General features: G+C 39.2%; 1 protein-coding gene across 1 annotated transcript in view; it reads right to left on the bottom strand.

The window, feature by feature from the left end:
- Window positions 1–17,815: 17,815 nt before the first annotated feature.
- The window catches only part of TAF2 (TATA-box binding protein associated factor 2), a gene marked incomplete at both ends in the record, with an annotated part of 60,387 nt that continues 51,958 nt past the window's right edge, over window positions 17,816–26,244 (bottom strand). Inside the window, 2 exons of the mRNA XM_084230314.1 lie at window positions 17,816–18,078; window positions 25,944–26,066. Of these exons, the coding sequence (XP_084086440.1) occupies window positions 17,816–18,078; window positions 25,944–26,066 (386 nt within the window). The remainder of the gene's footprint in view (window positions 18,079–25,943; window positions 26,067–26,244) is intronic.

Here is a 26,244-nt window from a genome sequence, read left to right as displayed (position 1 = left end):
AAGAGGGATGAGAAGGTGGGTGGGTGGTTTAGAAAAAAACATGCAAAAGAAAAGGTCGACACCCGACTGACTGATGAGCAGTTTAGCCACTGGAGGATGGAGACAACTGGCAGCTGAGCTCACAGCAGGGAGCACCTGAGCTCAGGGCACTGAGGCAGTCGCGTCCAGTAGCAAAGATGGGCAGGCCTGGGTCGATGTGTGGAGCCCAGGGTGTCTGGGACCCTAAGGGAGCCACTGAGTCTGACCCTTTGACTTTTCCTTCTTTTTTCTTTTTTTAAAGATTTATTTATTTATGCATACAAGAGCTGGGGTACAGGCCAGAGATGTGCATGGCGGGGGGGGGCGGGGGGGGCAGGGGGCGGAGGATTCACCAGAGAGAGAGAGAGGGGAACAGAACAGGCAGGTTAACCATAAAGTACACTGCTGCGCCACGTGGGTTGCTCCCTGGCCGGCCGGGGATCGAACTTGTGCTGCAGAGGCTACGGATTGCTTCATAGTGCGGTGCTTAACCCCTTGCACCACCAGGGAGGCCCATGGCCCTTTGACTTTTCTACTCATCTGCTCAGAATCTCAAAGTTCCCCTTCTTAATTCTCAAAGCTCCCCAGGAGACATTAAGTCCACCCTAAAGTTGCCTCCAACCTCAAGTTCTACCTTCCAAAGCTGATCTGATTTGCTTGGCAAGAACACCTATTGATTTCCATTGTGGTTTACATTTTTTTGCACTTTTCCAATGCAAATATCACTGATCACTGGAAGGCCCTGGACAGTGAAGGTGATATCCTCCATTCTCTGTTGGACTTGTCTCCTGGCACTTGTCATGGGGTATGAAAGCTACTCAAGATCACTCCTCCTGAATTGAAGACACCTGCCTCCTGCTTTGCACATTCAGGCTATACCAATGTGACTCGTTATTTTTGCTCTTCAAGGTCATTGAAGGACAGCGGATGGTAATCTCGGGTTCAGAACCTCCACTCATTCACAGGCCCTGGAATCTCCCAAGAGCCCTGTCCTGAGTAGGTGGTTATCATACCCCTTGATCAAAGAGAGAAACAAAGACAGAAAGAAAGAGAGAGTGACTTGTTGAAGTCACACACCTGCAACACAGAGAGCTGGAATTTGTCCTCTGACATCATCGTCCATACTCTTCCATTACACCATGCAGTCGCCCTCCCTTAAGCTCATAAAAACCCATTTAATTATAAGTGATTAATTTACAAGTACCAGCGTCCTGAACTGAATGAGTGGATGTTAGAAAAGCATTTCCTTTCGGGCACTGAAAGCCCACTGTGTGGATATATCAGGTAACCCTTTCCACAGAATTGGGAACATAATTTAATCAAAACCATACTACACCCAAACAGCCAAGAGATATGCATAAAGTGGTCAACACCCTATAGAAGGATACACTGCTGCATTAAACCCATCCAGGCAACATGCTTTAAACTGCATTTGCAGACTTCAACCTCTATTCAGCCAGAGCCAGAAGGGCTTTTTAATTCCAGCGCATTCATTCAAATCTGCTCTAGATTTGAATGGATGGAAAAATGTTCCCTCCTGACAGCCATTCAGCAGTGCGTGCTCCTTTTCCCGGCACTGTGCTCCCCGGGGACAGAGCTGCCTGCTCACAGGCTCTGCTTGCCTCTGGCTGTGCCCAACCACATGGCAGCGCTGGAGGAACCCGAGGCAAAGATCAGCTTCCAACTTCCTTAAAGCATTCCCCAAAGGGCCCCCATGCTTAGAGTGAATCATGCTTACAGTGAAACAGATGCACCCCAGAAACAACATCGGGGTAAAGGAAGAGTGTGTCCTGCTATGAGTCGTCCCTTTATCTGATGATTCCCTTGCCCAGGTTTTCCCTTTCTCCACCCCATGCCATCTGACCCTGAGAGCCAGCAGCTGTACCTGCTCAGCGCATGCACATGCAGTGACCAGCTGCCTGATGGCTGGGGAGTCTCCCCGCTTTACACCAAGCTGGCCCTGAGTGACCCTACAGACCGCAACACAAACAGCTACATTTATGGAGCACTTAAAGTGCCAGGCCCCGAGCCAAGTGCTTCCTGTGCATGCACAGACGAGGAAACGGAGGCTTACGGAAGCTGTTCGTTCCAAGTTCACACAGCCAGCCAGGACACACACCAGGCCAGGCTGACACCGAAATCTGAGCTTCATGTTCCCAGCCTGCTCCAGATCCCAGGTCAGTGTGTCTCTGTGAGGTTCATCTGGAAAATGGGCACGCTGCAACAGCTCAAGATCCTAGAGGACCAGAAAAGAGCCCGTGGGCATTGGCAATGGTTTTCCCTTCTTTGTCATTATTTGCCAGTCTGAAACATTTCTTAATGTTTCAACTTGAACAACAGCTCATCCCACTTAAGGCTCTACTTTGCCCTCTTGCCTGTCTGTCTTCTTCCTCTTCTTTTTTTTTTTAAGCTTTATTTATTTATGCATACAAGAAGTGGGGTGTAGGGCAGAGGAGTGTGTGTGTGTGCGTGTGCGTGTGTGTGTGGAGGGGGGTGAGAGGATTCACCAGAGACAGAGCGGGGAACAGAACAGGCAGACTGATGAAATACACTGCTGAAGGGAGCAGCGGGCGAGAGAGGAGTGTCTGCTGCGCCATGTGGGTAGCTCCCTGGCCGGGGATCAAACTCATGCTACAGTGGCTGCAGACAGCTTCACAGTGCTGTGCTTAACCCCTTGCACCACCAAGGAGGCCCTGCCCATCTGTCTTCTGAAGGCATTTGCATTTTCAACCCTAAACACTCTAGCTTGACCATTCTGTGATCTCTACAAGGCTGTCAGTTGTGCAGTGGTGAGAGTGGGGTGGAGTGCTGAGCAGAAACTAGTCAAGTCCGAGAGGTTCTGAGCATACCCCATGGCTCTGCAATGAGATGCCAGCTCCAGGCTGACTTGAGGAATGGCCAACATTACTCATCCAAAGGACCCATTCTGACCAGTTATTCATAGATAAGTGGATGTTATGTGAGAAGGATTCTGGGTGTGAACCTTGACACAACAGAGTCAAGACTGATTCATGAATTCAGCAAAAGCTTTTAAAGATTCAGGCCTCCCTAGTGGCACAGGGGCTTAAGATGCAACCTGTGAAGCTGTCCACAGTCACTGCAGCACAAGTTCAATCCCCGGCCAGAGAGTTGACCATATGGTGCTGCGGACCTCTCCTGTTGCACCTGCTGCTCCCCTCAGCAGTGTATTTCACCCAATCTGCCTGTTCTGTTCCCCACTCTGTTTCTGGTGAATCCTCTCACCCCCCACACCTCTGGCCAGTTCTTGTATGCATAAATAAATCTTTAAAAAAAAAGATTTTAAAGAGTCTATCAGTAAAATAGATAAAGGGACAGTTGTTCATGCTGACACAGAGATCAGGACTCTTCTACTGGTTTTCTTTAGTTCCTTTTAATTACTGACATGCTACCTTCACAGAGATCCTTAGTTCTTGAGAGAATAATTTAAAAACTTTTGGCAAAGATGTTCTCTAAGGTTCTATTATACTTTGACTACTTTGATTCCTTGAGACATCAAGAGCCTTTTTTGATAATCAAAAGTATCCACAAATGAAAATGGAGGCTTATGCTTATTTATTTAATCAACCCTAACACAGTGGCAAAGACAGGTTTCCATTTCTATTGTTGCACAGACGTTTATCTGGCAAGCCAGTGCTGACCCTCTGGTCCAGCCTGCCTTCATTTCTCACCTGAATTCTCGCCTACTAATTGATCTTTCTGCTTCACTCTTTGTCCCCCTTTAAACCACAGTGCATCGAGAGTGAAATTTCAAAATGTTAGCTCAACACACATCTCCCATCAATATTGCAAGACTTCTAACTTACTTGACTTTTCCAAGCCCTCATCCCCACCGGCAAGTTCCTCCATGGATGAATGGATGGTTCCTTCCTCACTTTGCTCTCAAGCAAATATTCTTGGTATCATTCCTGACTCCCTAGCCTACTATTTAACACAGCTTTTAGATCTCACTTTACCTTTCTCTTCTCAAACCCCTTAGGTCTATGTGGGTTCGCCACACATACGAAATTAAATGTTTTTTCCTCCTACCGATCTGTCTGGTGTTGATTTGACTATTCAACCAGCCCAAGAAGAACCCAGGAGTTCCCCTGTTCCCCACAAGTTTATGCAGGTACGGGCTACTACGCTGACAATGCCAGGTTTTTATTCTGACGCTGTCCTGTTTGAATATGGGTAAGTCACCAAGAGGCCACATTTAAATTTTTACATCTACTGCACAAGGATCCTGTTTTCCATATCATTTCATTAATTGAAACGACTTTCGACTTTCGGAAGGGTATGTGTGAATGAATATAATATTATCATATAAGGTAATGTTTGTTGAGTGTATAGGGCGGGCCCTTTTAAAAGCCTTTTTAAATGCATTGTTTCAACTAGTCCTAACAATATTATTATGAAGCAGTTTGGATTATTATTGTCTCCATCTTACAGACAAAGCCACAGAGACGCTGAGCGCTTAGGTCATTTGCCCAGTGCCACACAGCTCATCAGTCAGTGGTAGGGACTAGATCTGAACCCAGGCAGTCTAACTTCTAAAGGCTTCAACTGAATCTTATTGGTTTAAACTTTCACTTCACCACAAATGCATATAGTAACTTCCTAAAAATGGTGCTTGGGGAATTTTCTTTCTTTCTTTTTTTTTTAATAAAGATTTATTTTACTTACTTATACAAGCACTGGGGTGTAGGCCAGAGGTGTGAGGGGTGAGACAGAGTGAGGAGCAGAACAGACAGATCTACTGAAATACACTGCTGAGGGGAGCAGCAGTGAGACAGGAGAGGTCTGCTGCACCATGTGGGTCATCTCCCTGGTCGGGGATAGAACTCATGCTGCATTGGCTGCAGATAGCTTCATTGTACTGAGACTCAACCCCTTGAGCCACCAGGGAGGCCCACTTAGGAAGTTTTCTTTAAGAAAATTTTTCATTCACTCACTTAATAAGCATACAAGAGTTGTGAAGCTGGACTATTCAATTAAGCAGAGAAAACCACCACCAACCTTTTCTGATAAAAGTTGGTTGCTCTCATCATGGCAAATACCTACATGAGAATCAAAACCAGAGTCGTGTTAAACCCTAACATGTTGCTGTGGTTGTGAGGAAGACCTTAAGATTTTAATGAGTATGTACTACATGCCGAGTACCAACTAAACTCACTTATATAATTCATTTCTCCCCCTCCAAATACCACAAGATACGCGGTTAAGATCTCAGGTAGGAAGTGAGCTTTGCAGGGTCTGAATTCAAATTACATCAGTGACTAGCGTTGTCAATCAGATTCACTCCCTTTTTTCTTCTTCACAGATATGCGAAGGGATGCTTCAGCGGCAGCCCCTGCAGGAATCAGTGGAAAAAGAAGTAGCCAGCTCTTGTGCCAAGTCTTCTGAATCACCAGGCAACCACCTAGGATGCAGGAGAACATCTGTATTTAACAGAAAGCTCTGTATTTAACAGAAAAATAGCTGTGAAGCTTGATTGTTTGATTAAGCATGGAAACCAAACACTGACCTTTTAGGATAACAGTTGGCTCCTCTCAGAATGGAAAATAACTGCATGTGAATCAAAACCTGATGTGGGAAGTGTCCCCTCAAAGCAAGATATTCAAAAGATGTTAGAAGCTTTGGCTAGGAAAATAGACATGTCTATTTTTCACTTAAAAAACTTACCGTAACTAATTTAAACCACAATATTTAAAGAACGGTACCTCTCCCACCACATAAAAGGATTTGATTCCACATTTGCAAGGTGTAAGGAACATGTGAAGTCTGGTGATCTCATGTATAATAAGTTGATGCAGATAATTACTGTGTACAGAGGTGTCTGGACAGCAGATTTTTAATCAATGGCAGGACAAAACCTGTATGACATTAATAGAAAATGGAGAACATATGCTTCCAAGTCTGTTTGCTCACCCATAAAATGAGCAGAGTGTTACTGACTTGACTCTCTCCCAGAAGGTGAAGGAGCAGAGGTTCCATGAAGACCCAAGCTACATCTGCCAAGCACTGATGGGGGTGGTTGCTAGATTTGGAGAGTTTGACCTTACCAAGGAAGAAGATTAAAATGATGATCATCACAACAATCAACCAGCTAATCAACACCTACCAATGTCATAAATTCCAGAAAAATGTTTTATTTTACATGGCGGCAATGCTGGTTCACAACATTGTATATGATTTAGGGGTTTAGGGTCACACCTCCTCAGATTTATGTTACCACACCTACCACCAAGGACCCCATGATTTTCCATTTTCCACCTTGGCCAATTGGACCCCTGTCCCCGCTTTGCTTCCTACTCCCCCACCTCACCCTATGGAGACATAGTTCTGCAGTCTTATTTCTGGGATTTGGTCTGGTTTAGTTTGGTCTACAGCATTAATTTGATTCTCTACAGCCCACATATGAGTGAAATCATCCAGCATTTGTCTTTTTCCTTTTGATTTCTTTCTCTTAGCATAATCTCCTCCAGTTCTATCCATGTTGTCACAAATGGCAAGATTTCATCTTCAAATAAAGGTTTTTTAACACCAAGCAACTATTGATAGTAAGGACAGACTTATTATCAAAGTAAAAAAGCACTGCTTTTTTTGGTTTTCTTTCAAAAAGGCAGTATACCTCCATCTGAAGAGGTGTGGTCCTATACCTCTGAATCATATGGTTCGGTGTTGTAAACCAATGATACTTTAATAAGAATAAATAATTCAATAAAAAAGGCAGTACTTTTTTTTTTAAAGTCAGTACTTTTTTTTTTTTTACTTTTTTTAATTTATGCTACAAGAACTGGGGTATAGGCCAGAGGTGTGGGGGGGGGGGTGAGAGAATTCACCAGAGACAGAGTGGGGAACAGAACAGGTGGATCTACTGAAATACACTGCTGAGGGGAGCAGAAGGCGAGACAGGAGAGGTCTGCTGCACCTTGTGGGTAGCTCCCTGGCCGGGGCTGCCAATAGCTTCAAAGCGCTGAGACTTAACCCTTTGCATCACCAGGGAGGCCCCAAAGGCAGTCATTTAAATGGAATGAACTTTAATATAATCTTCCCTTGCTCCAGTTTTTCTCACTTGATGTGGACAGACCAGCACATGGACATAGAGGCCAATCCTGCGTCCATCCCCTCAGCTCTGGGTAGACTTTCTGGACTCTGGATTCAGGGCCAAGAGGGCTCCGTTGTAGAGGATTACCAGCAGGTTCCAAGAGTTTCAGGATGCATTCAATTAAATCTTGCCATTGCAGATTTTGAGAGCATATCTGTAGCAGGCTTCAGGAGAATGAAAAGGCTTCAGGAGGTTGAAAGCCTCCTCTCAACCTGCTTTAGAGAATCTCATTCATCTTTGAGACTACAAATTCAAGTTCCTGCTGCTGCTGCTTACACACTTGTTGTAACTCTACTGAAAGGACCTAGCCCCCTTGAATTAGGAGTCCTGTTTCCTAAAATCTTGCACTCAGCAGGCATCCAATGATAGTTGTTGACTTGGCTCGATGATTGTGAAGTCCATTCAAGTTCTAAAAAGCAATCATAGCTCACATCATTCATTGTGAGCTGCTTGCTTAAAAAGAAGGGAAAGAGATAAGGAAAAAAAATAAGAACAACCCAGTCAATTGAAAACCTTCCTTTTCAACACAGAAACATCAATTCCAAAGAACACCTGCACCCCTATGTTTATAGCAGCACTGTTTACAATAGCTAAGCTTTGGAAACAGCCCAAATGCCCAAAAATAGATGACTGGATCAAGAAGATGTGGTACATATATACCATGGAATATTACTCAGCATTCAAAAAAGATAAACACATGCAATTTGCAGCAACATGGATGGCGCTGGAAGGGATCATGCTCAGCGAAATAAGCCAAAAAGAAAAAGAAAAATACCGGATGGTCTCACTCATAGCAGGAATCTAGAAAACGTAAATAAGGGACCAGGAAAATGAATAACTATAAGAAAGTGAAAATCAAAATCAACAAAAAACTATGAACCAGAGACACTTTTAGGGGGGCCGGAGGGGAGGGATTGGGGTCAGAATGGGGGGGCTGCAATTGTATGGGGAATATAACAATAAAATTTATAAAAAAAAAAAAAGAAAAAAAAAGAAAAAAAAAAAGAAAACCTTCCTTTTCACATATCTAACTCCATGATGTCCTGTGCATCTACTCTGAGCACATAGTTGTCTGAGGGTAAGATAAACTCTTCCTAGAGAATTCAAATAATGACTGTCTATATTTTAGAACTATAAGGACTTTATCTTTGAGTCGATTTTCTCACAACCTTCTCAACCTATTTTGCTGTCTAGAGGTAAGAGAATAATCACAGGGGTTTAGCAGCTGGTAAGAAACTTTGAGACAAACTTATCCTGCCTCATTTTTCAAGGATGTTGGGTGATTTATTTGAGGCCATAATACAACACATGCATGAAATTGAAACACAGAACCCAGGCTTCTTGCTTTCCAGAACTGTGATCGCTCCACAATCATGTTAAAATCAACTCTGTAAAAAGTGAGTGACTTAGTGTCACTACATGGTTAAGGGAGAATCAGCATCATAAGCAGGATAATGACTTGACCTCCACCCTGAGTGACTCATAATCGATTGGGAAGGACTTCATGCACTCAGGGAACATGTTTTTGGGGTAAAAGTTAAATAATAAAATTTTTCAAGCCTTTTGACCCACCCAAGTTGCTGAGCCCTTTCCTCTTTCTTTCTTTACTGTACTCCTAATATCTACAGGCACAACACACAGAAAATCAGCTACAAGCAACAGGTTAACCCTCTTGAAAGAACAAGCTCAATAGAACCTACTTCTCCATGCTTGAGACGGCAGATAAAATAGTATACGTGACGCAAAGCTGCTCTGTACAAAACCACATATACAAGCTGGGCACTGTCATAACCAATCAAAATAAGGACATGACTATAGAAAGCACAGCATTGTTATTTTGATCTATGTTCCAAATACCATCATAGCAAGAGCACTAATCAATGATGCGAGCGGGTTAGAAGTCACAGATCAACGGAAAATGATCCCTTCTGCATGGTGTGATCCTTGAGGACAGGCACTGTCTATAGACTATGTTATTACAGCCCAGGACAAGGACACATAGTGGGCACTCAAAGATATTGTGGAAGTAAGGGAGGGTGGGAAGGAGGAGAAGAAGGAGGGAGGTTGGTTGATTATAATGCTAAAAACTCATGTGTCAGAGGAGGTATCTCTGCTTGGGCAGGAAAGCACGCTGCAGGAAAGAAAAACTTTCCAAGGCGGAGCGGAGCAGGCTGATGCTCATTTATCGCCCTGCAGGTTGTGCCTGGTGCTACTTAACTCTTCTGGGGCTGCGTACACACAAGCTTCAGCTTCTTAGGGGGAGGGAGATCAGATGACTTACTGCATTGTCCTGGGTATCTTCTTAATATATTTAAAGCTCATCAGCTATAGTTCATTTGACTAGATTTTTCTTCAAGAAAATAATTTGGTTAGAGGTCATTGTCGAAATAGGAGGTAGTTCGAGAAATGACAAACCTGGGTAAAAGTGTGGATATTTTCACTTAGTTCGTTGGGGGCAAACATTGTGCCTGTGTCTATCTTGCTGGACAGTTTATCTCCATTAAGTATATTCTATGTGCCTAGAATATACTGAATAATTATTGGGTGATAAATCTTCATCACATATTATGCACTTAATGGTTTTCTCATTTTATAAATGAGGATGCTGACATTCTACAGCAAGTATGAACATGAAAACTGCATCATCAAGTTTGTAGTGCAGTGCCAGGTACAGCAGATGTTCAACAGCGGGATCTGTGTTTAGGAACAATAAAACTTCGTGTCATTTTGGGGAATTTTTATCCCATTGTAAGTAGAGAGTTTTAGTAATCTTCTCTCCTGCAAGTTGCCAGGTAGGAAGGAGAGTTTGGAAGAAAGTCTCAGCAGTACCCACTTCTGGGGGAGTTTGAAGATAAATAAGCAATTTATGATTGTGCCAAAGACTGGGCCTGTTTGGGGGTCCAGGCCCAGAGTGTTAAATGTCTGCTGATTGGGACAGTCTTGCACAAAATCGCTCTGTTGCCCGAGCGTGCTCCCATGAAGCCCAGGAGTCTGAAAAGGTAATGACTTCTACTGGTTCCCTGTCACGTTTCATTTTTAAACACTATGTACACAGCTATTTGAAAAACATTTACAAATGAAATTACAGTCACTCTGTTGTTATTTCACACACATTAAAAAAAAAACAGAAGTATCACAGCTTATCACATTATAAAATAAATTCAAATAATTACATGGTGGAAAAATGTTCTAGTGAGATAATAAATCAAACAGAAAATGTGGCATTAAAAGCAGAAAATGTGTTTGCAAAACATGTTAAGGATTTTTATCTTGTCAAGGAAGCAACGTTTTGTTTTAAAAGAAAGCAACTTTGAAGCACTCATATTTATCCTTTCATTTATTGTCTCCTCTGGCCCTGTATCCCACATAGTAAACATCTGTGTCCCGTTAAGATTTCAGTTCCCCTGCTGAGCCACAGTCCTGCTGATCTCTAAACGGAAGGTTTGCTTATTCCTTTGCAAAGAGGAAGACAAAGGAACAATGATTAAAAAAAAAAAAAAAAAAGAAAAGGCAAGGCATTGAAGAAAAGGGATAAACAGGTCAGGAATGTAAAGGTCAAAGATCTAGAATAGGGACCTTCCAAGTAGGGTGCTTGTGTGCTCCAGGGGGCGAGCCAGAGGTCCAGGGAGGCTACGTTAGAGGCTGTGCTTATGGGAAACCTAGAGAAGGAAAGTGTATTTGTGATTGTTTGGGATGGAGGAGAAATGAGAGGAGGGTGATAGCTAAAGGGTTCGGTGTTCTGAAATGATAAAAATGGTCTAAAGTGGACTGGTGTTGGTTGCACATGGAGGTGAGATATAAAAGCCACTTTATTCTTCTTTGGATGAGTTAGATCTCGATAAAGCTGTTAATTTTTTTTTTTTTAAAGAACCTCCCTTTATATTTACCTACATATAAACAGATTCTGAGATTTTCACATGATTCTGTCAGATAACATGGGAGGTATTTCAGTATCAAGGGGTTAGGGCCAGAGGTGTTCTCATTCGTTTCTGTATTTTGACAGAAGGAGAAGGTCATGTATGTGTCCAGTTAAATGGACTTATGGTCATATTATCTGGTTTTAATTAAAACAAATACCACAAGCAGACAAATGTCTTTGAGACAGTCCTACAAAAAAAAACAAAAAAACAAAAAAACAAACTGGATTGAACGCCAATCACGCAAGCATAAGCCAACAACTGAAAGAGAACTAAGCCAATGCTTATTTCACAGTATGCGTTCTGCCAAAGCCCCAGGGCAAGATAAAAAACATAAAAAAATAATTATCTAGAGCAATGATGGAAACGCTCTAGATTGAATCTGTCCAATATGGGGATCACTAGCCACACAGGGTTATCAAGCTTGAAATCTATCTAGTGCAAATGAGATACTAAATGCTTTTTGAAAAAAAAAAGTAATTTCAATTTCCTTAGCCATATGTGGCTAATGGCTTCTACACCGGACAGTGCAAGTCGCACAGATAACTGGAGCCAAGCTAAGTTTGAATCCAAATGCTGTTATAAGCCGTGTGACCTTTGGCTTAACACTTTATGCCTTCATTTCTTCATTATAATCATAATGCCTATCTCATATGGTTGTTGTTAAGACTAAATTAGCTAACGCATACTCATAGGTAGTTTTTATTACCTCCTAGTCACATCAGAGAAAAAAAATTATTAATGTGAAATGTGGATTGACAAATATGAACTAAATTTATATTGGGCTTTAAGACATTAAGAATCTATGACAGGGGCCTCCCCGGTGGCGCAGCGGTTGAGCGCTGGGTTGCGAAGCTGCCTGCAGCCTCTGCAGCGCCGGTTCGAACCCCCGGCTGCTCCCCGGCCACCGGAGGAGGGTCCCACATGGTGCGCAGACCTCTCCTGCCGCCCGCTGCTCCCCTCAGCAGTGTACTTCGGTCCTTCTGCCTGTTCTGCTCCCCGCTCTGGCTCTGGTGAATTCTCTCACCCTCCCACGCTTCTGACTGTACCCAGTGCTTGTATAAATAAATAAATAAATCTTAAAAAAAAAAAAAAAAGAATCTATGACAGAAAAAAAAAAAAAGGAATCTATGACAGTATGAAGCTATCATGAATTGCAGAACATTTATAATTTATTTCATCTTTATCCTATCCTTTCTTGTATATATTTTATAGTGAATATGATAGATACAAAACCAACTATGTAAACTATATAACTTTAATATAAATGATATAGCAAATGAACAAAGATTGTCAGCATGGATTAAAAACAAACATTTTACCCTAAAACTAAACTGCATATGTACTAACATAAATTTATAAATATATATATACATTACATATAGGCACTCACATTTTTAAAATAATGTGAATCAAAAATTTGAGATTCTGAGTTAAACCAAGAGAAACAGATTTTAGAAAAAAGAAGTAGTGCTGGCTTTATAGGCATTCAATTACTGTGTTTAAATCATGTAGATATTACTGAGTTAAAAAGTAACATGAACCACTGCTTGTTAAGAAACTTTAAATGTCAGTACTCCAGTATGATGTGAGGTTCTCAATAATTTTCACTGAACAAAAGGCTTGAATATTAAGTGACACATTTTCTAAAACTGGTTGAGAAAGTCATATTTTGGTGATAAAATATCTACATGTAAGTACAATATTAACATTGAAAATCAAATGGAAAAACATATGGAATAGAATTTTCCAAAATTTCAAGAAGTGTTCCTTGACTTTAACAGAGGTAACAGGCAAAAGTCCAGTAAGCCAGAGTCCAGTAAGTACTTGTGGTAGGTGAGTGATGGTCACAGTAAAACTCAGGGAGGAGGTAGTCCCCAACTGTACCCGATCACATATTCTTCATTTGCTTACAGAATCTAGTTGGAGACTTAAAAAAAATTAAGGCTAGCCTCTCAACCCCTTTCTTCTCTTCAGAGAATATTCTTTTATACTTTTCCTCACAAGGTTTTATAGTTTTTGATCCTTGGGTCATTATCATCACTCCCTTTGACCTCTCTCCAAATATTCCTCCATTAAGTGCATACATTTCTTGTAAAATCATGAGATGAGAAAAATTAATTTTTTTTATTTCTGCAAGAAGTAAACAGGTTAGGCTACAGAAGTGATCAAAAGCTACTTTGTAGCTTAGAAGGATTACAGTCCTTTTCAAAATCAGCAAATTTTCCTCCTTAGCAAGTATTCTCATCTACCCGTCACCATTTTCCCTACTGGTTACAACAAACATTACCATGGCACATTTGTCAAAACTGAAAAACCAACACTGGTACATTAACTAAACTCCAGAATGTATTTGGATTTCACAAGTTTTTCCCACTAATGTCTGTTGCAAGATCCAAACCAGGAAAACCCAGCGCACTGCTGTCAGGCCTCCTCGGTCTCCTTTGGTTGGGACACTCTCCTCCTAGCCACCTCTCAGTTTTCATAATTAATAACTTTGAGGAGGTCAGGTATTTTACAGTGTCCCTCAGTTTGGGTTTGTCTGATCTTTCCCTCTCACGAAGACTGGACAGACAGGGATTAAGAGTTTTTAGACCTATAGAGAAGCCATCCCGGGGGTGAAGGGCCCTTCTCATCACTTCATATTGAGGGCGTGATATTAACATGGGGTATCCCCGGTGACCAGATCTAAGGCAGTCTTCTGGCTTTCTTCCCGTCCTCTCTCTCCCTCCCTTCCATTTTCTCTCTACCTCCCCCTCTGTCAGTTTTCTTAACTGTACTTTTTTTGTTTTTTTCCTTTTATGTTCTATTCCTTGAAAGTGACTCAGTCCAGCCCACACTGAAAGGTCAAGAGCTTTGAAAGACAATTCTCCTTGGACTGGAGCACATTTCATATGAAGAAATTCATTTCTTCAGAGAAGCTGAAAACACAAGAGATGGGTTAGGAAAGGAGGAGGGGAGAACTAAAGCAGCTTTCAGCTCTTTTCCAGAGATTTCAATGTAACAATGAATACTTTGATCAAAATGTCTTTTTAAGGAGTTTATAAGACTTTCGTGGTAACTTGTCTCTCTTGAAGAATCACACAAATGAAATAAGAAGAAGAAACAAAAGCTGTAAACTTCAAGTTCTAGGAAATTTGAAACACAAACACAGAACACCAGAAGGGCTGCCAAATGCAGAGGAAATCAGGGAGCAGGAAGACACAGAGAGGACGCCCATCACCACAGCTCTCAGGCAAACTGAACAAGAAGTCAGGCAACGGAAGTTACAAAATTAAAAGTGTAAAAAATTAGAACAGAGGTAATAAAATCACCATCATTTTAAGATACAATTACTTTCAAGTGAAACCCAAGAAATGCATTAAAAATGTGAAGCTGCAATGCTGTAACTTGTACAGTGTTGTAAACCAGGGTTACCACAATAAAATAAAAAAAAAGTTACAAACAATGAGAATTTGGTAATGTTTCTCTGATGGTTAATTTTGTCAGCTTGACTCAGCCAAAGGACATGCAGATAGCTGATTAAACAGTATTTCCAGGTGTGCCAGTGAGGGCAGGTCAGAAGATTAGCATTTGAATTGAGGTCTAAGAAAATGACACTCCCCAATAAAGAGGTGGAGGTAGGTTTCTTAAGGTACAGATGCTCTATTTCTATGGAGCTTCTGTTTAATGCAACAGCTCAGCACAAGATCAGCATAAATTTTAAAAAAACTTAGAATGAAAAGGCACCATCTATAGAATACAAAACAAAAAAGCAATTTATAATGCAGTTATAGTAATATAGACACCTCTCATAGAAAAGATTAACACCAAGATATCCAGTCCAACTCTTGATTTAACATACAACCAACTACAAAAACCATTTTAGGGAGATACGGGAAAGACTGACTCTAAGACTGACTCTATTTATATAGAAAAATAAATCCACAAAACGCAAAATGATAGCAATGGAAATCAGTACAAGAGAGTTGAGTAGTGGGAGAGTTGACTACAAAGGGGCAGCTGGAGAAGTCCTGGGGGTATGAACTGTGGTGATGGAAACACAACTCCAAGCATTTGTCAAAACCTACAGAAATACACCAGGAGTGAGTTTTCCTGAAAAAATAAAATAGCCGAGAGGAATAGCCAGAAATGTTAGCAAAACTAGGCCTAACACATCAAAACCCATCATAGAGATACAATACTGCACATAGCGGGACCTAGCAATTACAAAGTCAATCACATTTCAAAGTCATGAAATGGACTCAAATATCTAAGGAAATTTAGTATCTAACACTTGAAATCTAGACAGAGAAAAGGACTTTTAAATACATGGGGTAGAGTAGCATTTTGGAAGGGAAAAAAAAAATGGATTCTACCTCCTACTGTCTATCAAAAATAAATTCCAGATGGATTCTAGTTGGATAAAGGATATAAACCTGAAACATGAAACTTTAAAACCAGTGGGGGGAAAAAATGAATTCTTTTATAATCATGGAATAAGACCTTTGTACGACACAAAATGTAGTGTCAAAAAAGGTAAACTATACAAAAATAAATTTTTACAATTACCATTTGTGAAAAAAAAGTATATATGGTGTAACATATGTACAGACTAGCTCTGGGAAGATACATGTCACACTGGCCACAGCGACTGTCTCCAGGGAAGACAACAGAGGAGACTGAAACCAGGACTTTACATTGCTTGCATGTAATTAGCGATTTAAAAAGATACTGGTAAAAATAATTTTTGCCGTCTGCTCATAACTATCAGCTTAAATAACTGAAAGCAGACCATAAAAAATGTTTCTCAGAAGAAATATCAAGTGTAAATATCCAGCTCAGAAAACACACACATAACGAACAGCTGCCAGCACACATTAACTCTAATAATTGTTACTGTTGCCTACAACACTAATAGTTACTGAAATGTATCCTTACTATTTTCAAAGTTGGGGATTCCAGATATAGTATCATTGCACACTACAGTATAAATTATTCCATTTCCCCAAAAAAATTTTAGTGCCAACACTCAACTAGGATTTAACTGCCACATATGTCTGTGTCTCATAACATTGCCTTTCCTGTAAACTCCAGGCCGACTGCGCTTTCCTGTTCCTGAATATGGGGTGCTTCCCCCATTACTTTGGAAATACTGTTTCTCCTGCTGAGAGAACTTCACCCCATTTCTGCCTACTTCATTAGAATTGAAGTCAGCTCAAGTCCCACTTATTCACATGGCTTTTTTACAAACTTGGCGAATTAAGTTTATTTTATATAAGCACACGCAGAAATAAGTAAGAAAAGATATCAAAAGATACAAAGGCAGAAGAACCAATTAAAAACATTTATTAAATAAGATAAACATAACTAAGCTTTTTTTTTTCTTCCAAGAATGCAACTCTGAATATGCCAACCTCACAGTAGCTCCCTCACACATTACAATACTGCAGCTACCAGGCACCCCAATTGTGAACACATCTCCCAGTGTGACTGAGCTCTACCGCAATCACTCAAGATGCTTCCACTCTAGTACATGTTTCCTTCTAAGGGAACTTCTAACATTGGCTCTTGCTCCGAACAGCACCAAAATGCCCCTGAATCACAATTTTACGTAGATCGTCGCTGAGCAGGATACTACGAAGAGAGGGTGAATGACAATATCGTAAATGGGGGCAGAGAGAAAAGGAACCAGTAAAAGTCCAACATTATTACAGTCCCTTAAAATATCTATTCTGGGAAGAAGTGTTTTGCCAAGCTTTTAATGATAAGGAAAGTGATAAAAAATAGAATAGGTATGAAAAACACTTTCAGACAAACAAGAAATAAAGCACAGTAAATCCAGAACTAAAAATACAAACATACAAACAATTTAAGTATGAAACTAAAATGTTTCATACTTTTAAATGCTTCTGGTATACTCACACAAGGGCCCAACTACCTGTGTTCAAGTTAATAACAGTATATAAACTCACCTTTTTAAGGTATCATATTTTTTTTATATAGAAGTAATTTTAGAATATGTGTTGGGTGTTAATTGTCCAGATTTAGCAAAACATATTCTATGTTTGAACATAGTCACTTACACTTAATAAAAAAGAACTTACAATTTAAACATCTTGATTTGAGAATTATAGATTTTACATTTCTATTAAATTCCAACATCATAATTGCTGAACTTGGTATCAAAAAATATTTTTTAGAGTTGTTTCTGAAAATGTTAGTATTTCAGGGTAAAAGAAAATACCATGTATTCTTGTTCATAAATTCTGATGCTAAGTTTAACGGTTAACATCAAAAACAGTGCAACAGAGAAGATTCCTCTAGAAAAGCCTCTGTCCTTTTCAGTAGTTCCAAATGGTGTTATACAATATCTCACTGGAAATAGTGGTTTCACCACAGATTTGGCAGTAGCTTCTGTTTAAAACATCACTTTGCCGCATAACATCCATCAAAGGTTTTAAAACATAATTGACTTTGGCAGTACACATGGAGACCATGATATGAATGGGGACTGCCAATGGGTATGAGGCCTTTATGGAAAGAAGTCTGCACTGTGTGGGTGTGTTTCAAGGAGGAAATGGGATGAAATGGTTTATTTAGAACTTTAAAACACATTTTTCTTATTAGATCTCAACAGTATAAATAATGTAAATCAAATGTTTAGAAGGATTCTGAATTTCTGTGAGAGGTAATTGTTTCGTTTTTCCTTTTATCACTCTTCACAGAGAACAAAGCTTTAGTTACGTATGTTCTTGTGGACACTGAGTGACAGGTCTCCTTGGGCCCCTTCTCAGTCTGAAAGAGAAGGAGAGCGAATAGACCTGCCGCTGGCGGGGCTAGAGAAGGTGAAAGGCTCCTTGTCCTTGTCTTTACTATCATGCTTGTGCTTGTGCTTGTGCTTATGTTTGTGCTTCTTCTTCTTTTTCTTGTGCTCATGGTGATGGTGGTGGTGGTGGTCACTGTGTTTGGAGGACGTAGATTCCTTAGTAAACGCTGAGAGAGGAGCTGCTGCAGCTGGATGCATACTCATCTCCAAAGGTGACTGTTCTTTACCTTCAAGATTAAAAACACCCACATGAATTCCTGTTGATAACAAGGAAAAGTGAAAGGAAAGTAAGAGGGAGCTGATGACAGCATGGAAAGGAGAGATTCCTAAGTGCTTACCACTTTCATGGGAATTATTAGGAATGGGAGTAGCTAAATAAGATATCCAACTAGTGACAGAGGGAAAATTTTCAGGATTGTGGCACCAGGAAGTTGAAAACTTGAGTTCCTTATACTCTATACAAATGATGACATATACCAGTGTTACCAATCATCTTCTAAAAAATATTGTTTATTAAAGTACAACAAAGCAACAATAATGATTATTATGTGTGTGTGTTATACAGTAAGAATGCCCTGGTCAATGAAAACATAGACCCATGAACTACAGTTCTGCCCTAAGGTTTAGAGAGAATAATAGCAGTATTTATATATGCCATCTAGAGACCCCCTAATACACACATAAACTTATTACCTTAGCTACCGAGAATGATACCTAGTGAAAAATCCAAATCTCTATAGTTACTTAAAACAATTTTTGGCACTATATGGGCAAGTGAACTGTAAGTCAACTCAGCAGACATAGCTTTACCTCTTTTTCTCACCTTAAAATGGATCAAATGTCTCTGAAGGTTCTTTCCTTCTATAACATGCTGTCAGGCTAGGAATCCATAACAGCAGTTCTCAGACACCGGTGTACAAGAATTTCTTGCTTCCTCCACACCTTATAATTCTTGGGCCATCCCCTGAGAATTTTTTTAATATTACTGTATGCCAAGGGTCCTAAGAATCTCCTCAGAAGCTCTCCCTTCTAGATTTGGTTAGTTATTAAAACTTGTTGACTCTCACATACAGTATCTTAAATCTATACCCATATCCTCTCCAAATACATTAATTCAGACCACTTCTCCCCATTGGATTACAGTACTAGTCTCCTGTGAACTGTTTTCTTTGCCTCAAGTACCTTATACTCGAATCCACACTTTACAACATAGCTGCAGAGCAGCACTTCACAACCTCCCCCATGCCGGGCTATTTGGCAACATCTGGAGAGATTTTTATCGGTCACAACTGGAGGTGGGATTGAGGGAGGAAGCTTACTGGTATCCCATGGGTAGAGGCTCCAGATGCTGTCAAACATCATGTAATACACAGGACAGACTTCTACGACAAATTGCGCCCAAATTGCCAATAATGTTCAGGACGGGAAACGCTGCTACATAGTGGTCTTCTAAAAACAAAGCTGATTGTAATCATCTGCTTAAAAACTCAGTTGGTTTCACCAACAGAATAAAAGCCAAATTCCTTGGACTTGGCAGTCATATCTGAAAAAAATATATCTTCTTAATCCAAACTAGCTTAAAAAACAGGGGCTTTTCATTAAAATAGACTTCAACACAGTTTCTTTTCTTTTTTGTTAATTCTCACCACTAGTTTTAAACCAAGCCAGCTCCTTAACCGTGATTTTGATGAAACAGGCATCATCACAGATGGTTTCCAAAAATCATTTTTCAGCACTAATTTTATTGGCAGCCTGTCCTGGACTCTCTTTCCCAGAATTACCTTTTTCTGTTCCTTCTACACACTCTCAGCTGGCCCTTTCATAACTGCGCCATTTGCAAATACTATTTCCTATGTTTGGAATGCCCTTCCCTTATTTCTTGTCTGAATCACACATTCATTTAACAAACATCAGAAACTATAGGGGGACTGGGGAAGACAGTGATGAACTGGATACATCTCAATCTTCCAGAGCTTACACACTAGCAAAGAAGAAAGCAACTAAGTACACCTGTATAATAAAAAGACAAAACTGTGCTGAAACACAAGCAACACAGGAGACTTAAATTAGTTGAGGGAATCAGAAGCAAACTTTTCCCAAGACCATTTAAACTGTACCCTAACAGAGAGAGAAGAGAAAGAAAAAAACTTCTAGACTCTTTAACAGTTTAAAATTCAACTCAAATGGCATTTATTTGGAAAATTATCTTTAAACTACCCTCAAAGCATCAACTCTTTCATGTGCCCACAATATAAGACAGATGAGAGAATTCTGGCACAGAGAAATTAACTGACTTGCCCAAGGTGGTACTGAAGGATCTGAGCTACAAACCCAGAGCACCTGACTTCAGAGTAACCCCTGCCCATCTGCACGGAGCAAGGGGCATCCTTTTGTACACCTTTGGGTCTCCTCATGAGAAAAAGAGCTTCTTGAGATCAGGGAGTTTGTCTTTTTCATTTTTGTAATCCTGGGATTCATACAGTCTCTCTCACTCACTACACACACCCCCACCTCTGCTGCTTAGTAATTCATTAATTGCTAAATTAATGAATTAACATAACAGAATTACATAACGGTGTTTCTTTTTAAATAGGATGTCGGGTGAACTTAATCCAATTAAATACAATTTGATGATCAAGGTTTTGAAGGTAAAGCACAAAAACTATTTTGAATCACTCATTCAAGAGGTTTCAATTGAGTAATACTTCCATTGTATCAGGCCTCATTCCAGCATTCTACAAGTCAGTAAAGTTCCTGTCCTCACAGATTTTTCATACTTCTCTTCACTAATAATCACATACTTCAAATTCATGACTTTTCGGTAAAGTTAACACTGGTAATGTAAAAATTAAAGAACTTAAATTTTGTGACTGGTATCTTTTGTAATTATTGGTGTCCAGATACTCTTCAGAAAGAGAACACTTTTGAGAGAGACCTGATTTACAGTATTAGTCAAATATGCCACTAGATGATTTTGGTTTAGATTTTTAATTATATGATATGATCCCAATTTTATAAATACGGAAAAATAGATCCACACCTAACAGAATACATAGCCAGGTGATGAGAAATAATGAGACTTTAAAGCCTCAAGAACAAATCCTTCAGCCACATCTCATTATTTATTCAGTCTACATCAGCAAACTCTGAAGATTTTCAATTGGCTGTCTGAGATTATTTTAGAAGTCTGAAGTCCCTTTCTTCAGAGAGAAGGTTCATCGTCTAATCCTAAACACCTGCCAAACTACTTGGCTTGCAGAAAAGCCAATAATTATATTGGAAACATATGTACTTACCAACAAAGTACAAATGAACAAATGACTGTACTTTGGAGTATTCTCTTCAAAGCAATACTTACACTCACTTCTAAAGTAAATCCAACCTCCTGTCTAGTGGCCTTACACTTTATATTAAAGATATAACTGATTCTACATCTTACATTTTTCTTGATTTGCCTGAAGTCTATTAAGACAATATATTAGCTAGTTCCAAGAATAATGGTATTAGAACAAATAACTGATTGCGGGTTTGGGCAGAATATTTACAAGGTGAGCATAAAACATCTGGTATTATAGTAAGGAAGTTAAAGTCTCCTCAAATGGACTCAAGTATCCATTTAAGAAGTTCTTGCTGTCCTAAGACGGGATAACTTGAATAGTGATGAGGATATTAACTGTGGTAGACTGGCACTGAGTGATCACCACTGGAGGATGCTAGTTAGCCAACTAATTATTTTATAAATTATTAATAAAGAAAATTAAGCCTTTATCTTTCTTTTCCTATATGATCTCTACCATTGGATAATAGTAGATGAGGGGGGATTTAGTTTTAAATAATCCAGCTTATAAAGAAAAATGGAAAGATGAGTATCACCATCTTGCAGGTCCTTTGTGAATTGAACATCCTGGCGGCTAACCTCGTAAAGGGAGTCATCCAGACACTCTGTGCTTTCAGAGGGAAGGACAAGCCACTGATTATAAATCTGAATCTAATTAAGTTTCTAGATACAACTACAGATTTGTGGAAAACAGAGGACTCTAACATGTTAATTTTATCACATTCAATTAGAAAAATACAGGCCTTAAACTATAAACCAAAACCCTGGTTTCTTCAACAGATATTGCAAAGTGTGGGGGGGAGAAGGGAAAGAAAAAAAGATGGACTGGAAATGAAAAATGACACAAAGGATATATGTCAATTACAATGTGAGGTCCTTATATGGACACTGATTCAAACATATTGTTAAAAATTAAAATAATGACATTTATGAGTCAACTGAAATTTAAATAGTGACTGGGCATTTAATGATTTGAAAAAAAATTTACAAGTATAAAAATATTACTGTGGTTACAATATTTTAAAACTTAATAGAGAGCTGCATACTACATTATTTAGGAATAAAATGATACATAGGATTTGTTTCAAAATAATTCAGAAAGGTGGAGATGGATAAAGGTATAGATTCCACAAGACTGGCCATGATCTGATCATTGTTGAAGGTAACTTAACGGCTAGGTGGGTATCCAGAATACTAGTTTGTGCCGACTTTATAGTTTCCATAATGCAGCATTTTTTAAAAAAGAGAGGTCAATTTGGCACTACACATAAAAAAGCTAAATGACCACGTTCTTTGTTTTAGAAAGTACGTTTCTAGAAATTTACCCCACAAATGTATTCATACATGTGTACAAAGACATATATTACATATAAATATTTGTTAAATACTATTTATAACAACATAACATCTGATAAAACCTAATGTTACTCTATCACCACCAACAACTGTTATTCCCTGTTTTTATTTCAGACAATATATATTTTTTTTGTCTGCTTATTTTCTATCTTTCCTAAATAATTTTTACCAGGTCTAATCCAAGGTGATTAAAAAATGTAGTTTCCTTCCATGTCGAGTAGGGGCACATGAGTGAGTTTATTTTCCCTTAGCATTGTGAGATGATCGACATAATCTCTACTGAGAAAAATGAAAATATTGCCATCCACCTGGCACAGACACATGATTTCACATATCATTTCCAAAGTTTACAAGATGCCAGGTAATTTGGGGCCTGCTTATGGTTAGGTACCACTCAGTTTTAAGCTAATGAAAGTCTTTACAGTAACCTGAAATATATGTCTCATTGTAAATAGCAGATCTACCCGAAAACGGAGATAAATATAACTCACATCATAATTTTCCTACTTCATGTTATATGATATATATGTTATAGCATCTGTTATATAACAGATGTTCTGTTTTGTTGTTCCCTCCAATACAAAATCTTTCCTGGAGTCATGATAAATATACTATGGATAGGAATTGCCTGCAGTCAATTTAAGAAATGCAAAACAAAGACGTACTTAACAGAAGTCTAATATGGAAGTTTTTCAGCTTACCTGATAAAAGTACTCATAACAGTATGTAATCTGCTTATTCTACTAAATTCATTCAAAATATGTTTAAACTTTAACACAAAATCTCTAGTTTTTAAAGGGAAAATATCAAGTCTGTATTTTGGACTCTTTATAGCACTGTAAAAAGATAAAGTCCAAATTATATAAAAATTAAAATAAAATCAAAGGCTGTTTTTCATATTAGTTCCAATAGAAAGAACTCTGGCATTCTCAGGGCTTTTTTTGTTTTGTTTTAAAGGATTTTATGCTCCAGAATAGTACTTTTCTGACTTATACAAGAAGGTGTTACGTAATATTGCAGGAACTCTCCTCCTTCTCCCCACAGAAATCACTAGGGATTTCCCTCTGCTCCTCACCCTGTCCCCCTCCTTTATCACCACAACTCCTGCAGCCTTTACAGGGCTGGACAAGAGCCACAGGGGTGGGAGAGGAGATGACATGACACGCTCAGCCCATCACCATGGGATGGGCCCATCTCTATGTCTCCATACTCCCATACAGCCCTTTCTCCCTATTCCAACTTCCTTTCCTGAGGAGATAGGAAGGAGTAAAGTAATGAAGAAAAATGCTCCTGCCACTCTTCCTTTCTTACCCTGAATGGTTAACCTATCACCCACCTAACATTTCTACCCTAAAATATTCTTCTATCATATGCAGGGAAAGAGAAAACGGAGGGGAAAAACATGGCAAAACTGTACCGTGACCAGTCCTTCACTTAGAAGTTTCCATTCAACCCTCTTTTTCTTACCTAGATCCCCACCATTTCTTTCTTCTGTCCCTCTCAGATAGTGTCCGTAACATAGTTTAGTTCTCAATTACTGCCTGGCCAGCTGACTCCAAAAGAATCATCTAAAACTTCATCTCAGCTCATGAATAAAGGAAGCAGGGACCTCAAACCCAAAGCCAGTGTAAGTGAGCAAGCAGACCATGAAGTGCAATACACAGGGATCAGTGATGGAAAGCATACCTTCCTGAGAGGGCCTCTGAGCTAACTTTTTCCAAAAAAGCTGGAAATCTACATTTTTACATATAATCTCTACTTTCAACAGTACTCTATACAGTCAACTACTTCAAAATTTTTTTGAAGACTTAATTGACAAAATAAAAGATGCTCCTGTTGCAACAGAGGAATATAGTAACACCCCAAAAAACCACTATGAAATTTAATGTATAATCCCTAGAAACTTAAGAGGTCTCAGCTTCTCTTCTATGTCTTCTCTTAACCCCCAACTCTCAATAGCAGGCCAAGTTAGCTATCAGAGAGAGATAGACTCCTGGCAACTGCAGGGAAGCAGTAAGAGAGGAACCTCCTGCTTTTATTGCCAATTTTACTTGGTTCAAGTGCTCTGACATTCCAAAAGATGGAGCTCTGAGTGTGCCTTTCTCAGAAACACTGCTGCCCACATGGCTAGGTTTGACTCTTCTATTGAGCACAGATGGTATAAGTTAAAAGTGTATTTGTTAGTTAGGGAAATTTTTTTAAAGGTGTGAAGGCAGGCGCTCTCAAACTGTATCAAGAAATTTGAAGCTCACTAAGCTTGATAATTAAAAAAAGTTATGTCTACTAACATTTGGTAAGTGAAATAAAGCAAAATTACTCCAAAAACCAGAATCAGTCAAAGCCAAGAAAAGCCAAAATTCACTTATCAAAACGTTGAAGTAAGTCTTCAGATTATTTTCTGCTGATATGGATTTTGTATGAATCTACTACAGTACATACACAGAGCACACAAAGAGATAATATAAGCAACCAATAGGCTGGGGTCTCAAAATCAAAATATCTTGAGGTGCTGCTTTTGTTTGCACTCTCCTGCAAGTTGATCCCTAAGCTCCTCAAGTCAGTAAGTCTTGTTTATATTTAAAAAAAAAAAACAAAAACCAAAAAACATGGTTTATCCAAGCAACTCCACCACTTGGAATTTCAGTCTGACTAATGACTTCTGGAAAAGCTATTCTTTAATTATTTTGTTCATGTATCTTGCTTTTCACTCCCTGTTTCTCCAAAACTTGAAGACTGAGTCTCCGTTTCATAGTAGCTCATCACATCAAATGCTCACACTTCATTTGGATTATAATCTCTTTTATAAGCAACAGAGGAACAGAGTAAGCAGAAGACAATGTGAAATAGTAGAATAGGTAGAAACACATCTGAACTGAATTACCTTTCATAAACTTAAGCCCAATTAGACCAAAGTACTTGAGGAGACAGAACGTATTAGTTATTGAAGTGGAACATCACTTTTTTAAGAATGATCCATTATAAATATTTTGGGGGGCGGGAAAGGGGAGAAATAGTTTATTTTTGTATTTTACAAAGGTAGAAAGGCACAGATTTGACACTTTCTACTGAAGTTGGTGTTTTTCATATATAATATCCTTAGAAACAGCATTGCAAGGAAAGAACAAAATGCGAATAAAATGTGTATCCTGGGTGGCATAATGAGAGATGGTTTCCCCTCCCCCCATCTTTCTACTCTTTGGTTACTTCCAAGCTCTCTATAATAGGAGCAGATTATTCTTAAAGTAGTAAAATTTCTGATTTACAATAGGCTATATGTTAGATAATACAAAGTCAATCCATTGCAAGGAAAGTCAAAGTCCTTAGATCTTTTCAGTTGATGAAACTTAATGAAGTTTATAGAAATGTTCTTGAGCAAAATGATGATAATAATACTTTCACCTGTTCCCTTCCGTGCAAGTTCCATAGTCCACTGAGGTTTTGTAGTAGGTGTGCCGTCACAGCCTGCTGTGTGCTGGGGTATTAAAGCAGATCGGGAACTAGTCGGTCGATATTTAGAGAGCCCTAACATGCCAACAAGAAAAAACAGGAATTCATTCTTTTTGTTCCCCAAAAGAAAAAAGCCTGACAGGTTTTTAAAGTTACCTTAAAACACAGAAGCAGTTCAACCAGTCAAATTATAATAAAATGAATGTCACTTTTAAAACTACTGAAGATCCTATTTGATTTAATCCTTTGTCAT

The sequence above is a fragment of the Talpa europaea genome (genome assembly GCF_964194135.1).
Source record: "Talpa europaea genome assembly, chromosome: 3".
Lineage (NCBI taxonomy): Eukaryota > Metazoa > Chordata > Mammalia > Eulipotyphla > Talpidae > Talpa > Talpa europaea.
This window is presented reverse-complemented; position numbering and strand designations above follow the sequence as displayed.